At 41.1% G+C, this 15,374-nt stretch overlaps 2 protein-coding genes across 7 annotated transcripts in view; one reads left to right on the forward strand and one right to left on the reverse strand.

The window, feature by feature from the left end:
- arl16 (ADP-ribosylation factor-like 16) overlaps positions 1-15,374 on the forward strand; it is a 57,124-nt gene that overhangs the window by 27,079 nt on the left and 14,671 nt on the right. Inside the window, exon 6 of one of the 2 annotated variants that reach the window (XM_063015642.1) lies at positions 7,303-7,329. The exons of the other annotated variant lie outside the window; for it this stretch is intronic. The gene's annotated coding sequence lies outside the window, so the exon portion shown is untranslated. Of the gene's footprint in view, positions 1-7,302; positions 7,330-15,374 lie in introns of those variants that run through there. 2 annotated transcript variants of the gene reach the window in all.
- The window catches only part of epn3a (epsin 3a), a 41,398-nt gene that overhangs the window by 19,166 nt on the left and 6,858 nt on the right, over positions 1-15,374 (reverse strand). For all 5 annotated transcript variants that reach the window (XM_063015563.1, XM_063015553.1, XM_063015579.1 and 2 more), the window contains exon 2: positions 10,548-11,267. In XM_063015563.1, coding sequence (XP_062871633.1) covers positions 10,548-11,145 — 598 coding nt within the window. In that variant the 5' untranslated portion in view covers positions 11,146-11,267. The remainder of the gene's footprint in view (positions 1-10,547; positions 11,268-15,374) is intronic.

The raw sequence follows: 15,374 nt of genomic DNA on the forward strand, positions 1-15,374 counted from the left end.
ACTGGGGAGCTGCAGTTCATTGAGGGAAACATGAATTCCAACATGTACTGTGACATTCTGAAACAGAGCATGATCCCCTCCCTTCGAAAACTCCCTTTTCCAACAGGATAACGACCCCAAACACAACCTCCAAGATCACAACTGCCTTGCTGAGGAAGCTGAAGGTAAAGGTGATAGACTAAACCCAATTGAGCACCTGTGGCGCATCCTCAAGTGGAAGGTGGAGGAGTTCAAGGTGTCTAACATTCACCAGCTCCGTGATGTCATCATGGAGGAGTGGAAGAGGATTCCAGTAGCAACCTGTGCAGCTCTGGTGAATTCCATGCCCAGGAGGGTTAAGGCAGTGCTGGATAATAATGGTGGTCACACAAAATATTGACACTTTGGGCACAATTTGGACATGTTCACTGTGGGGTGTACTCACTTATGTTGCCAGCCATTTAGACATTAATGGCTGTGTGTTGAGTTATTTTCAGAAGACAGTAAATCTACACTGCTATACAAGTTGTACACTGACTACTCTAAGTTATATCCAAGTTTCATGTCTATAGTGTTGTCCCATGAAAATATATAATAAAATATTTGCAGAAATGTGAGGGGTGTACTCACTTTTGTGATACACTGTATATGATCCGACATCATTCTGATCATGCATTTTATGCTCTCTAATAACGCTTCAGCCATTTTAACCCGCAACGCACACAATGGGTAAATGTTCCAGCCAGCTTCCGGCGTAGTGATGAAGCGTCGCTCCCTACTCCCTCCTTTGGATTGAAATATCACTTAAAATGGTGGAATACCCTACGTAGTGCACTTCACTGGAACAGCTGGTGTGAATGAAACGCTCCTACAGAATTGGCGCTAATGATCGTAAGAACCGCTTTCTGAACCAATCAGACCTTCTGATTTAAATTTTTAGTAAGAAATGCTGTTATTTGCATTTATTCAGTTTGCAGCATCACACAGATGATGTGTCAGTGAAACGCTTGATTGGCTTTCTAACGAGTTCGTGTTTTACTTCACAACCGGGAAATGTTTGGAGGTTTTTAATTATAAGCACATTTACAAACTAACGGATTATACTCCTCATGGGACACACGGTTATAAATTTAATAGCATCTGGAAGTACAGAAGTTAAGGTAAGCAGTATTATGGATTTTTTTTGCTGTGTTTTGGATTTGGGCCGCTGTGCCGTGATTTATTGTGTGCTTTTGTTTTGCAATGAAAACAAAACGTATCAGTTGAAGCTTTTAACTGTTACCTAGGAAAGTAAAACGGCAAAATACAGTCACTAATCTGTTGTTGTTTTTTATCTGAACTTACAGATTATTTGTTTCTACACTACATTTACAATATATGTTTTGTGTATATTATATTGACTCGTGACCTGACTCAGACGCTAGCCTAAAGACTCGTGACTCGACTCGGACTCCAGCCTAAAGACTCGTGACTTGACTCGGACTCCAGCCTAAAGACTCGTGACTCGACTTGGACTCGTATTTTGTGACTTGTGAACATCTCTGAGGCCCCGTCCCCAATCACATAAGATTGTACTTAGCATTGTTCTGACACCCTGACACACTGACAAATTATAATAACCAAACTTAGCAGATGTGAGTGAGGATTTCGGTGTAAACAGGGCCTTAGGGAATAGAAACAGTACCTTTCCTGAATAGATGGCATCATGTTTGAATAATGTAATTATTATTATATTGTATATAAATCATGTTTTAATAATGTAAATTTTGCAGTTCACATTGAGAGTTACATTATTCTCCAATGGAAGGCAATGATGCCATATGACTTCCTTGAAATGCTGCTATATTTCTAGTTGTATAGACATTCTGAGAATAGAAACAGCTTATCAATTACAATGCAAATTACATTTCTGCTGTCAAACTTTAACCAGTTATTCCAGTGCCTGAGGTGTGGAAAACCATTCTTAAGTCATAATGTCAGTGTTTGTTACTCCCAATGCTACAGCCACCTCATACTTTTCCGACATGTCACAAAACATGTGACAGAGCTGGAAAATCCAGTACGGCATTGAATGCAATGTAGAACAACCCCATTTAAAGCAAGTGAGGAATGAAATTAATCTGGCTTCCTGTCCAACTGGACTCTGTTGGATGGTGGGAAAATCTGACAAACACACCACTTATATTTGATAAGCTTATAACTGACTGGCATTCCACAACTATTTACAGTTCAGAGATATCCTAATGACAAAAGCTACTGAGCTACATACACGTGGAAATTTCATGCATGTTAAGTAGAAGAAACACAATTTCACACACACACACACACACACACACACACACACACATTTAATTCATCTGGCTCTTTGTCCATCACAATTCACCCAGCCACACCTCATTGTGACGAAATGTAATAAGAAAATATATAAGAAAGATCCTAAACTGGATTATGCATCATGGCTTATGTATTGTTTCAGGTCAACAATGATATAGTAATCTTAAAGACATCAAAGTGACGTCTGCATTTACAATAAGTTACAACGGATCAGTGTATATCCACTTCAAATGTTTATACATTAGGTTTTTTTCTTTGTCTACATGAAAACAACAGGAACAGCACTTAGACAGTAAACAGTACTCTAAGTGGAGGGTTCAGCATTTGTCTCATTGAGCATGAAACAAAATCTGGAAGTGATAATTCCAAACATAAAGCCAAAATAACTCAAGACTGGTTTCTAGGGGGCTAAAAGGTGAATGTACTTGAATAGTCTAGCCAAGCTACTGACTTTAATGCATTAAAGTCAATTATAGAAGATTTGTTCATTAAAGGTCATTAAAGCATTAACGAATTAAAGACAGTATGCCAAGAGGAAAAGGCCAAAATTGACACAACACTGCAAAAACTGAATTATTGCTAACCATAGATGGCTCAAAATTGTAATGCCAACAAAAATGCCATCAAAAAATTACTAATGTTATTAATGCATGTGATCAGAATATCCATCCATCCTACAATCATTTCATTTTGAAAATACACCAACCAGGCATAACATTATGACCACTGACAGGTGTATTATCTCTTCATCACGGCACCTGTTAATGGGTGGGATATATTAGGCAGCAAGTGAACATTTTATTGATGTTGATGTGTTAAAAGCAGCAAAAATGGGCAAGTGTAAGGATTTGAGCGAGTTTAACAAGGGCCAAATTGTGATGACTAGATGACTGGGTCAGAGCATCTCCAAAACTGCAGCTCCTGTGGGATATTCCCGGTCTGCAGTGGTCAGTATCTATCAAAAGTGGTCCAAGGAAGAAACAGTGGTAAACCGGCGACAGGGCGTGAAGGCTGGCCCGTGCTGGCCCTCGCAATTTACCACAACACACCTTCAGGGGTCTAGTAGAGTCCATGCCTTGACGGGTCAGGGCTGTTTTGGCAGCAAAAGGGGGACCAACACAATATTAGGAAGGTGGTCATAATGTTATGCCTGATCGGTGTATATCATTGCTTATACAAGTACAAGACAAAATATATTCTCAGTGTAGATTTAAAGTGGATATATGCCCTGGAGTGTATTCCATTGTAAATACAAGAGTGCTTAAACACTTGTCTTCCATCACTGTAAATGTATAGAAACAGCTTTGCATCAGTTCAATATCTAAGAAAAAAATATCACACAAACAGCACCTGGGGGACAAAGCTGGTAAACTCTTCTATAAATCGGCCTTCACACTGCGAATATGGATGTTTGGCATTTCTCAAACTTGAGTACCTGCTGGAGAATATTAATTAAATTAACACTGTTAAAGAAAGCCACTTCCATCTATCTAACATTTGCTAATGTTGCTACTTTGTTAAGTATAGCCAGTTGATTAAAAGTCTAGAACAGGGGTGTCAAACTCATTTTCACCGAGGGCCACATCAGCATTATGGTGGCCCTCAAAGGCCCGATTGTAACGTATCCTGCTGTGATTGCAGTCACATTGCTGTTTTTCTTGGAGGCTGAATTCTGCATTTATATTGTTCTACTTTACCACAGACACAGCCTCATAACACAAGAGACGCACCGGTTTCTCTTCCTGAAGCACAAACTTGTTTTCACTTTCATTACATTTCCTCCTTCTGCTTAATTTTCTTACTTATCTTCTTGTACATTTTAGGATCATGTGTAAATATGTGTAACATCATCTACTGGTGGGATGTGTCACTTTGCAGGTCACAAAATCAGCCTACATTTTGAAAGATGCAGTTTGTTTAGGATGTTAGTGTATTTTTAAGAATCATTCTGCCCTCACTAATAGTTTATCCCCCTTTCTCAGCTAGACAGACAGACAGACAGACAGCTCCCTTCAGAATACAGTCGGTTTATTTGCTCCCCAGCTGTGTGATACACTGTGTGCATCAAAATGAAGTAAAAATACAAACAATAAAAACAATAAAGAACTTAATACAGTACAAGCACACAGCTGTAATCAAGTGTTACATCTGGTACAATATGAGATTTAACCAAACGTAAAATAACGAGTTAAAATTGTGTGTAAAGATACTAATTGCTATAGTAACGTAACAACAGTATTTAATTAGGGTAAATTTGTAACTAAAACGCTGTGATATACTCACTAAACATTTACTAACAACTGAGAATATAAACGCCACTACTTACAGACGATGCTTTGGTATTATACTGCAATATAATTATTTGTATTTATTTATTATTGTTTACATTACTGACTACGCTACCCCGCGTTCTTTTGCCGTAAAAGTCACATAGCTTCTTAGCGAAGGTTAAAGTTACTTGCCATGACTACGATGTCACGTCTCTTAAAGGCGCAGGAGCGCATTAAATTATAAGCGCGTCTCTGTAACGACTCGAACCATCACAACAATCATACAGTCGTTTAAGCTCTCGCGGGCCGGATCAAATGACGCGGCGGGCCGGATCTGGCCCGCGGGCCGTGAGTTTGACACCCCTGGTCTAGAACATACAGAACATCTATAATAAATTTGCAAGTTTGGGGAAGGCTTCTTCCTGTGTCGGCTTGACTGTGCACAAAGCAGGATTCATAAAGACAAGCTTTGGAGAGTTAAGTGTGAAGAAACTCCGGTGGCAAGTACAGAGCCCAGACCTCAAGACCTTAAGAGCCAGCCATACCTTCTTGTCCAACATGTACCTCACCTTAGACACATTCCCACAGACATCCACAAAGTTGAATCAGTTCATCTGGACACAAGTTTGTTGTAGAGATACATTTCGTCACTCAATCCGAATGACTTCTTCAGTCTTCAGACTGAAGACTGAAGAAGTCATTCGGATTGAGTGACGAAATGTATCTCTACAACAAACTTGTGTCCAGATGAACTGATTCAACTTTGTGGATTTGTGTACCTGGATTATTGAGCATGCATCAACAGATTCCCACAGACACACTGCAAAATATAGTCTTTCCAGAACAGGCTGTAATGGAGGCTGTTATAGCCCCAAATAAGGAGCCAACACTTTTTACATTGATTGCATTACTGGATACAGTATACTGTTGTTCTCATAATGAGAAAAAGGCAATTGACACAAGAAGATAAGCAGGCTATTATAGCCCTCAGGTCTTAAGGTGCTCAGGTGGCATAGTGGTAAAACACACTAGCCTGCAAGTGCTGAGATCTGGAGCTCTCACGTTTCAGCTCTGCTATTAGCCGGACGGATGCCTACACGCAAACGATTGGCTGTGTGTTTGTAAGAGAGGGACAATGGCTGAAACAGGGGTTCTCATCTCTGGGGCAATTATGACCTCTGCACATAATACTGTGCTCTGTGAAACCGTGCCCCTAGCAGGTGTCAGAGCGAGGGTTGTGAATTGTGATAGCCTCGGCCCTCCTCAATCAGTAGTGGCAAGGATGAGAGAGATATTCCCCGACTGGACACGACTGGATTGGATGGAAAAGTGGGGAAACTAATAGATAGAAGATTTTAAAAAGTGTAGGTAGGGCTGGACGATATGACTAAAATTTATATCACGATATAACTCCTAATTTCGGTCGATACGATATAATTCCAATATCGATATGAATAATACAAATGTCAGAAAAACTGCCAAGAACACCAAAATTGGATGGCTGTACCTGCAAACCTCTTTTCTGGTTTCTGGCAAGAAATACAAGCTGAATACACCACTGAATTAGTCCTTCCTCTCTTATCAGCTATTTCATCTGCTTCTTTTTCAACTGTGGACAGTGGCGGAGCCAGACAATTTTCATAGGGTTGGCCAGACTGAGACCATTGCTCACACAGGGGTGGCACAGAAATACCTGATACCTGTCTGATACCTTATTTTTTTTATGTGGCAAGTTGCTGTTGATCTAGTAGTGTTTTGGTCACTCACTCATTTGAACCCCAGAACATGCCAGCGTGAATGCATGGAAAACTAATTTTAATTTTCTTTCAAGAATATGACACACACTGACCAACACTATTAAGCCAAATCAGCATTGAAAATTGACTTTACTTTTAATAGCCTTCTACAATGCTGGGGCTTCTTAAAACTGAACATTTTCTTTTAAATAGAAGTGTTATTTAACTGGTATTAAATTGTTTAAAAAAAAAACACGCCCAATTTAGAGGAAAACCGCCCAATCTGGCAACACTGGAACGTGCAGAGCCCGTTGGTGCCTTTACTCGTAGCGCGCCTCAACTACAGTAGCATTAATTAGTACTCAGTAATATTAGTACTCAGTAGTAGTACTTCTTCTGTAATTGTGTTGGTGGTTGACATTCATGTTGAGTGTATTACTGCACTGTTTTGGTGGAGAACTACTGTACATGCTTGAGGTGCGCTGTTGAATGTGGGAACACCTGCGTGCATAAATGCTTCCGCAAAAAAAGCGGTGGTGGGGGGAGCCGGCCGAAGACTCATTTATGTTGGCCTTGGCCACCACTGGCCACCCCCTGGCTCCGCCCCTGGCTGTGGATGCTCGTTCACTCACAGCTGTTGAACTCATTTAGCCGCTAACATCCACCGTGTTGTAGGAAGTGTAATCAGAGCGGTAACGCTGAGCACTGGCTTTGTGCCTGTCGCGTACGTCATCACGCACTGACGTAATATATATTGATCGAATTTGTTTAAAAATCATATCACCGTTATTGAAACATTTTCTATCGCGATATATATCGATATTGAATTATTGTCCAGCACTACGTGTAGGTAAGAAATCCTAAAGCGAAATTACAAAGAAAGCCAAGGTGTCAGTGAGTACAGATTCTTATACAGTTAAAAGAAACTCAGAATCTGAGGAAAACTCAACAATCAGTGACGTGTGTGATTATTTACCTCACAGGACAACAGCTTCAAGCACAGCTTAACAGTGGTCAAAGGAAGCAAGTCTCAGTTTCAGCAGTGAAGAGAAGATTGCAGGTTTAACAGGTCGAATGGCAGTAAAAAGCCCTTGCTAAGATGCCAGATTAAGGAAAAAAAGCTAGGCTGGGCCACAACTGGAAGAAGGTTTTATGGATCTTGACATCTTCAGTTCATCACTTCAGGTTTTTGTACACCACCAAAGGACAGTTCTTTAGTATATGACACATCTCCAAAAACTACCACAGCATTTCACAACACTATGCAATACCCTCTGGTCTACATCTAGTTCCTTAGGGGTTCGTTCTACAGCAAAACTATCACCCTGCCTATCACATACCTCCAAGATAAATCAGAGCTACCATCAGATCATGGAATGACCAGACTTGAACCCCATCAAGCTGGTTTGAAATCAACTGGGTGGAAGGGTGCAACATACTTCATACTGAAGAAAGAATTCCTCAAGTGTTGAAAACATTTGATCAGTAGTGTGTAGGCCTAAAGCATAGAAAAGAGGGCTGCACCTCCATACACATGGGCTTCATGTTAAGAACTCATACATAAGGTGTGTGTTTGAAAACCTAGTGAGCTGCCTTGCTGTCTTACTGCCTACATAGGCAGCTGCCTCAGTAGAGAGGATTCTAATAAGTCATTGACTTATAAGGCAGGTTATTCGAACGTGCTACTTAGACAGCAATTCCATCAGTTTTCGCTAACTATGCTAACACAGTTAGCCTCATGCCATTCAAACCAATGGTATGGGGTGGCACAACGCGCTAGCATGTCGACTAACATCTCCCTTCGTGTACCGAAAACGGTTAAATTCACTGACAAGCCCGAATTTACAAATAAATGACACTTGTACAAGTTTATACAAATTAAAAATCTATAATAATTTATTTACGTTTGAAAATAATCCGCACCGTCCACCATATTTTTTATTTTTCTGTGAGAAAAACTCTGCTGCACTGAATGCTGGGATTGCCTTCACCGTTACGACAGCATCGGACGCTCCCTCATTCTCCACTCAAAATACTGTTGAAATTTTAAGATACCTTACTAGTGAGCATATTAAGGCATCTACGATTTCAAACAGCCTCCTTCTCGGGAATGTGTGTAGGATGACGTAAAATGCTGTCTATGTAGAGGGCGCACTAGGTTTTCAAACACACCCTGTATTATAGGAAATTTATTTGAATTAACACGCATCTATTAGCCAGTCAGAGACTATATTAAATATTAGTTTAGATTTGTTAGGTCTGTTCAGTTTGTTTGTTTTTTGGTTTAGGATCTGACCACAGTCTTTCTTGTTCAGTTTTTGTGTTGTCTGTTTTCATATGTGTGCTTTCAGTTTCACATTCATGAAGAGTTTGAATAGTTTCAGCTTGAAGATTTCTTTCACTGTTTGGGGAAAATCAAGTCTTGTAAATGCCGCTCTTGTAAATCCATTGGACAGTCAGAATATGATGTAGGCTGGCACTTGGAAGGTGTCACACAATGGAGCCTATTCTCTTCTTATTAAGTGTGTGTTAAAAAAGTATGTCCGTTTCGAAATTTTTAATCAAGTCGCATGACACTGTTTTGGAGTGAAGCCGTGCTACTTATACCAAGTTCACACTACACGACTTTCAGAGTTGCCAGGTCGCTGTACAGTTCACACTACACAACCGGATCTCTTGCACTCGGGATTCTTTTAAGTCGGTGTGGTTTTCACACTACACGACTGATTGGCGATAGAGGGTCACACAGTACATGATCCATCACCAGGATGAGTCAGTCTGGTCTCACAAACTAAGTTTTTGTCACGAAAACAAACGTGAGAAGTGATGAGGGGTTTAATGATACCATGTCCAAAAATGCACGTCACAAGAAGCGAGTGATCAAAGTAGTTTGTGTAAAAGCAAAGAGAAAAAATAAATGAATCCAGGTGGATTTGGCAACATGACCAGCAGGGATAGTCTGTTCTGTTGTGAGTTGGAGGTTAATAAATATTTTTTGCAACGCAGCATTGGTATTATGGTTTGGCGTGGACGATAAGGTTACAAATACTGTAAAACTTGAGTGTATGCCGATGTATGCTGATAGAAACTATAATATGCCCCGTCCCACATTTTTACATCTCCTCCCTCGGGTTTCCAAACCCCATATCTTGCGTTCTCATTGGCTGTTCGACACTGTACTCACTGCCGGTCGGCCGACTGATTCAGATATTTAACATTGCGATTGGCGATTGGCGAGCTGCTCGGATCAAGTTGTTGAACAGTTCACACATAGCAATCGAGAGCCAAGTTTCGATCCCTGCGCAAACGCCAAGTTGCCTCCGAGCTGCCACATCTAGCGGTGACCAGTCGGCAAGTGAAAATCAGGGCAAAAATAGTGTAGTGTGAACTAGGCATTATATTGCGACTGGGTCTAGATTTACCGCTTTGGCGCTTGGTTTTTACAGCTTGCCACTGAGCGGTGGCAATAGTTCAGTCTGATTGAACTTCGACCCAGTTTGCCACTGACCTTTTCAAAGCACCGCCAGTGAGACAAAATGTTTATATAGCAGACACGACAGAGAGAAACCGATTCTCACTGTTTCACTTTAAACTGGAACCACAGCATTGTGAAGAACATACAACGTGGTGACTAGTGAACTCTGAAATATGGAGACCCGGTTTGCATTTTAAATAGCAGTCCGGCACTAAACAATCCCGGAATTGCTTGTTGTGGCTTCATAGCTCTTTAATTAGGTTTAATGTGCCCGTTAATTGCAGCAATAAAGTTTCATTAAGCCATTTCAATACTGTCAGTCAATATTGTGCATGGTTTTCGAGCTTGCTGCTTAGTTGCCAGCCAAGAGAAAGTGGATTTGCCACGTATCATGTGAAAGCCATAAACACTACAGTGAGCGGCAATATGCACCCTACCCCACGGTGAACATGGCACAGAATGCTTATCAATGGAAAGCAAATGTATAAACAGGCCAAGTTCGCATCATCAAAGAAAACTAAAAAAAGGTTCAGCTACTTAAAATTCCACATCAACTGTGTTAAGCCAACACCCTAAATTCAACGTCACACCCTGTTTTGTTAAGAAAGGTGTGCTAACCTATACCATGGGTGCCTGATTATGGCTCACACTAACTTGATCAGCCCAACCCTGCTTTAAAGTCTTATATAAGAAACCTCAGCTTTTAACAAAGACATTTAAGTTATTCATATATTATTATAGTTTCTTACTCACAGTTGTGAGAGGAGGGTGAGCCTCGAGAGCGGCCATACTCGTCCCCATAAATGGCTGCCATGCTGGGCTGGCTGGTGCGGCGTGCCGTATAGGGCGGTGGCATTGAGCCGTATCCCATGCTTCCACCACTGGCCGCCATCCGTTCACGGGTCTTGTGTGCCTGGCTCCTCTCTTTCTTCAGCTTCTCGTTGTCTTGCAGCAGAGTAACGAGCTGCTTGGCATTCTCGCGTACATGCAGGCCCTGATCCTGACCATCACGGTCTATATACTGGAAGTCGCGCAGCGTCTGGATTGCATGGATGTTCTCTTTGCACTGCTGCGCTACACGGTCCGAGCCCGTCTTGATCAGGAAGTCCAGGAGCGTCAGCGCCTTGTAGACGTGCCGCCAGTTTTTGCCATGGTCATTCAGACGCTTCCAGACCATACCCATGACCTCAGCGAACGCCACCACGTTAAACGTCAGCTCGGAGATCTCCATCATGAGGGAGGTCGGCGGACCCCATGGGTCGTTGGAGGTCGCCTCACGCACCTTGATCTCCGGATCTGTGTAGTTGTTGACGATGTTCTTGACAGAGCGGCGCAAGGACGAGGTCGTCATTGTGGCAGTAGAGAAATGTAGCCTCTCTTGGTTGGGGGTAAGAAATAATTCAGTTAATGGCTTGAAATGGTGAAAGTGCTGCGCTCCTCTAATTCAGCAACACTTATTCGAGTCCACAGAACCTGGTGCAAAAAAAGAAGAAACAATAATGAAATATTAGATTTCATACCTGCCAAACTCGCCGTGTAGGAAGTTGATTCATGCACCAATTCATCTGTGGTTTCATGACTGCTTTCCATGAAAGAAAGTCATGCAGATCTAAAACAATCTAGACCAGGGTTTCAAACCCTTGGGTGGGTTGCGAGCCAAAAAAAGGAAGTTCCAGAGAAATAATAATAACTAAATCAACTAATTTTAACAGGCACAAACACAAAATACACTTGTACATGAATGCCCCGTTGTGGAGGCTTTACGGTACATCTTGTAAACCACAGTTTTATTAATTAAGTATATTTCATTTTCTTTTTCGTTTTGATGCATTGTCTGATCCCCTCATACCAGCACAACACACACTAACACACCACCACCATGTCAGTGTCACTGCAGTGCTGATAATGATCCACCACCCAAATAATACCTGCTCTGTAGTGGTCCAGTGGGGGTCCTGACAATTGAAGAACAGGGTGAAAGCAGGCTAACAAAGTATGTAGAGAAACAGATGTACTACAGTCAGTAATTGTAGAACTACAAAGTGCTCCTATATGGTAAGTGGAGCTGATAAAATGGACAGTGGGTGTTGAAACAAGGAGGTGGTTTTAATGTTATGGCTGATCAGTGTATATTTTAAAACTTTATTTACATATTTTATATTTGAAACTCTACAGCCATTGTTTCTTTTCTCTATCCTCTACAACTTGGCACGCCCACAGATGACGCCACGTTTCACGCTGAAAAACCTTCTTTGGTTCCAGCTGTTCAGAAGCTTTTTTGGTGGAAACGTGCTAAACCAGAACAGAGCCAGTTCCACATCAGCCGAAAAGGGCTAGATTTTGTCTTTTTCTCAAATGTAATACAATATTTTTTATTATAAATCATTTAATGAGCAACATACTTTACACGAAAAGTTTTAGAATTTTTTAGTATTTGGTATGGCAAAAGGTGAACAGTAAAGGCTGCACATTTACTAGCCTAAACAAGCTTTTGATGAGTAGATCAAATCCACCTGCTCAAAGTCGTTTGATCTTCAAATGGAAAAGCTGACTCAAGAAAATCTGGCTCTATTGTATAAAGAAGCTGACATGGTGAAAAAGTGCCTCCTTGCTTCTCACTAGTGACAAACAGTAAAACATATTCACATATTTTACTAGCATTCTTTTTAAATAGCATTTGTGCTTGTGGTCTCAGATTGTGCTTTTGGCCCCTATTGTATAACGTCATAGTGTCTGAACTTTGTGCACCCCCCCACCAAACTAATTTGCTTAGTACAAAAATAATCCTCACTGCTCTGCCAAACAGTCCCCAGCATTTCTAAGCACATTGTTTCTATATTAATCAAACACGCTGTTATCACAGCAAGTCAAAAGAAAAAGGTCAAAGAAATTTGAGAATGAAAGTAATACTTACAATAAGCGTCAGCTGAAAATATTTGTTTACACAGAAGCCTACGTCCTCTGCTAGATATCGTCAGTGTGTTACATTTCAAAAACGTGGCTACCTTCTACCCTGTAGTCAGACGTATATTAATCACATTAAAATGTCATCTATCTTAGATCAGGCAATCTTTTACAGCGGCCATATTATTAGTGTGTGACCTGTAACCAGCAGATAAAGGAGATCACTGTAGTAGACTGGCATAACCAGTTTCAACTAAATACATACATATAAACAACGTTTAGTCATTGTGGGTAAAATAGACTGGGAAAATCAGGTTTCCAGTTTCATTCTAGCAGATCACGCCATGTTAATGGCATTTTTAGTCAGATAATTTTTGTAATACTTGTTCTTATACGATACATAATATACACCTATCAGGCATAACATTATGACCACTTTCCTAATACTGTGTTGGTCCCTCTTTTGCTGCCAAAACAGCCCTGCAACTGTGATGCACTGTGTATTCTGACACCTTTCTATCAGAACCAGCATTAACTTCTTCAGCAATTTGAGCTACAGTAGCTCATCTGTTCAATCGGACTCCACAGACCAGCCTTCGCTCTCCACATGCATCAATGAGCCTTGGCCGCCCATGACCCTATCATTTTCTCCCCATTTTCCTCCCAATTTAATGCACTCAATTACTCAATTTTGTCTTCCGCTGCTGAGGGATACCAGATTGCATCTAAGGAGAGCACATCGCTGTACACGCCTGTTCCGACACGTGTACAGCCCTCCTCTTCTCGCCCCTGCACTCTGCACAGGTGTCTCTTCCGCCAATCAGGGTCCTTACACAGCATATGAAGACCCACCCACCCATAGTCTGGCCCCCACCCTACAGATACGGTGGCCAATTAGTATTTGCTAATAGTACAGGCACTGCCAATTATGCCCGCTAGATGGCACCCAGCTGACCGGTGGCAACACCGAGTTTCGAACCATGGAGTTCAGAAACTCGGTGCTGGTGTGCTAGCGGAATATCCGGCTGCGCCACCTGGGCGCTTTCTTGGACCACTTTTGATAGATACTGACCACTGTAGACCGGGAATACCCCACAAGAGCTGCAGTTTTGGAGATGCTCTGACCCAGTCGTCTAGCCATCACAATTTGACCCTCGTCAAATCCTTACGCTTGTCCATTTTTCCTGCTTCTAACACATCAACTTTGAGAATAAAATGTTCACTTGCTGCCTAATATATCCCACCCACTAACAGGTGCTGTGATGAAGAGATAATCAGTGTTATTCACTTCACCTGTCAGTGGTCATAATGTTATGCCTGGTCGGTGTACATGCTTAGAGAAAAACTGCAGTCTTTGTGTAGCCTCAGTCTTTTTAAAGTCTGAAAAAACTATGATGCGGCGATTTAACTTGTCTGTTAATCACCCTGTTGTCAGTTCAGAAATCGCCCCCTCTAACACTAACATGTTTGATGTTTTAGTCACACAGAAAGCAGATGTGTTTTGAGAGCGAGGTTTGTAGGTGCTTTCAATTTAGAAATTTAAAACAGATACAGCGGCTTGAAAAAGTATTTTGCTTTTGAACTTTTTTATTTTATTGTCATAGATTTACACATTTACAGATTTCTTTGTTTTGGGGTTGCCAGAGCATATTATTTTGGTCTTCATACCTGATTTGTTACAGTTGTACGCCCTTCCTTATTTTTATCCAAACTTGGGACAGACACTGAGAGCACACAGCAAGTGCACCTTCCAATGGCAAGGCTACTCTGCCATCCCCAGCCGACCATCAGACATGGCCAATCAAGTCTGTGTAGCCGCCTGACCTGCTGATAGTACCACTGAGGTTCAAATCACAGCTCTCAGTTGCAGTGGACTGGCATATTTTACCGCTGTGCTAAATTAGACAGACAAAATATAATTTTTTTTCCTATTTTATGTATAAAACTGTGTGTGTTGTATTGCATCACAAGAAAAAAAAAGCATTGTAACAGTTTGGGTAAAGTTTTAGATAAAGATTTAGGCCCTGTCCACTTACATTTTTTTCTTTGCAACAGTGTTTTAGGTCAGTGAAAACTGAGCTTTTCGAAAACACAGTGCAGGGTGGAGACTTGTAACACAAGCTTGATCTCAACTTACTCAATTTGTTAAGTGTAAATGCCTCACTATACTAGTGATTTTTTGGCAATTTTTCAGATAATATGAATGATAATACAAAAACTTTTATTTTATTCATGGTTAGTAGTTGGGTGAAGCCATTTATTGTGTTTGCCCTTTTTAAATCATAATGACAACAGAAACTACCCTGATCAAAAGTTTACATACCCTGGAAGTTTTGGCATGAAAACACACACAAGTTGACACACACAGGTTTAAATGGCTACTAAAGGTAACCATCCTCACCTGCGATCTGTTTGCTTGTAATTAGTGTGTGTGTATAAAAAGTGAGTTTCTGGGCTTCTGACAGACCCCTGCATGTTTTATCCAGTGCTGCCACTGACGTTGGATTACGAGCCATGGGGAAAGCAAAAGAATTATCAAAGGATCTGCGGGAGAAGATAGTTGAACTTTATAAAACAGGAAAAGGATATAAAAAGATATCCAAGGAATTGACAATGCCAATCAGCAGTGTTCAAACTCTAATTAAGAAGTGGGAAATGAGGGATTCTGTTGGAATC

The sequence above is a fragment of the Trichomycterus rosablanca genome, chromosome 2, assembly GCF_030014385.1.
Source record: "Trichomycterus rosablanca isolate fTriRos1 chromosome 2, fTriRos1.hap1, whole genome shotgun sequence".
NCBI lineage: Eukaryota > Metazoa > Chordata > Actinopteri > Siluriformes > Trichomycteridae > Trichomycterus > Trichomycterus rosablanca.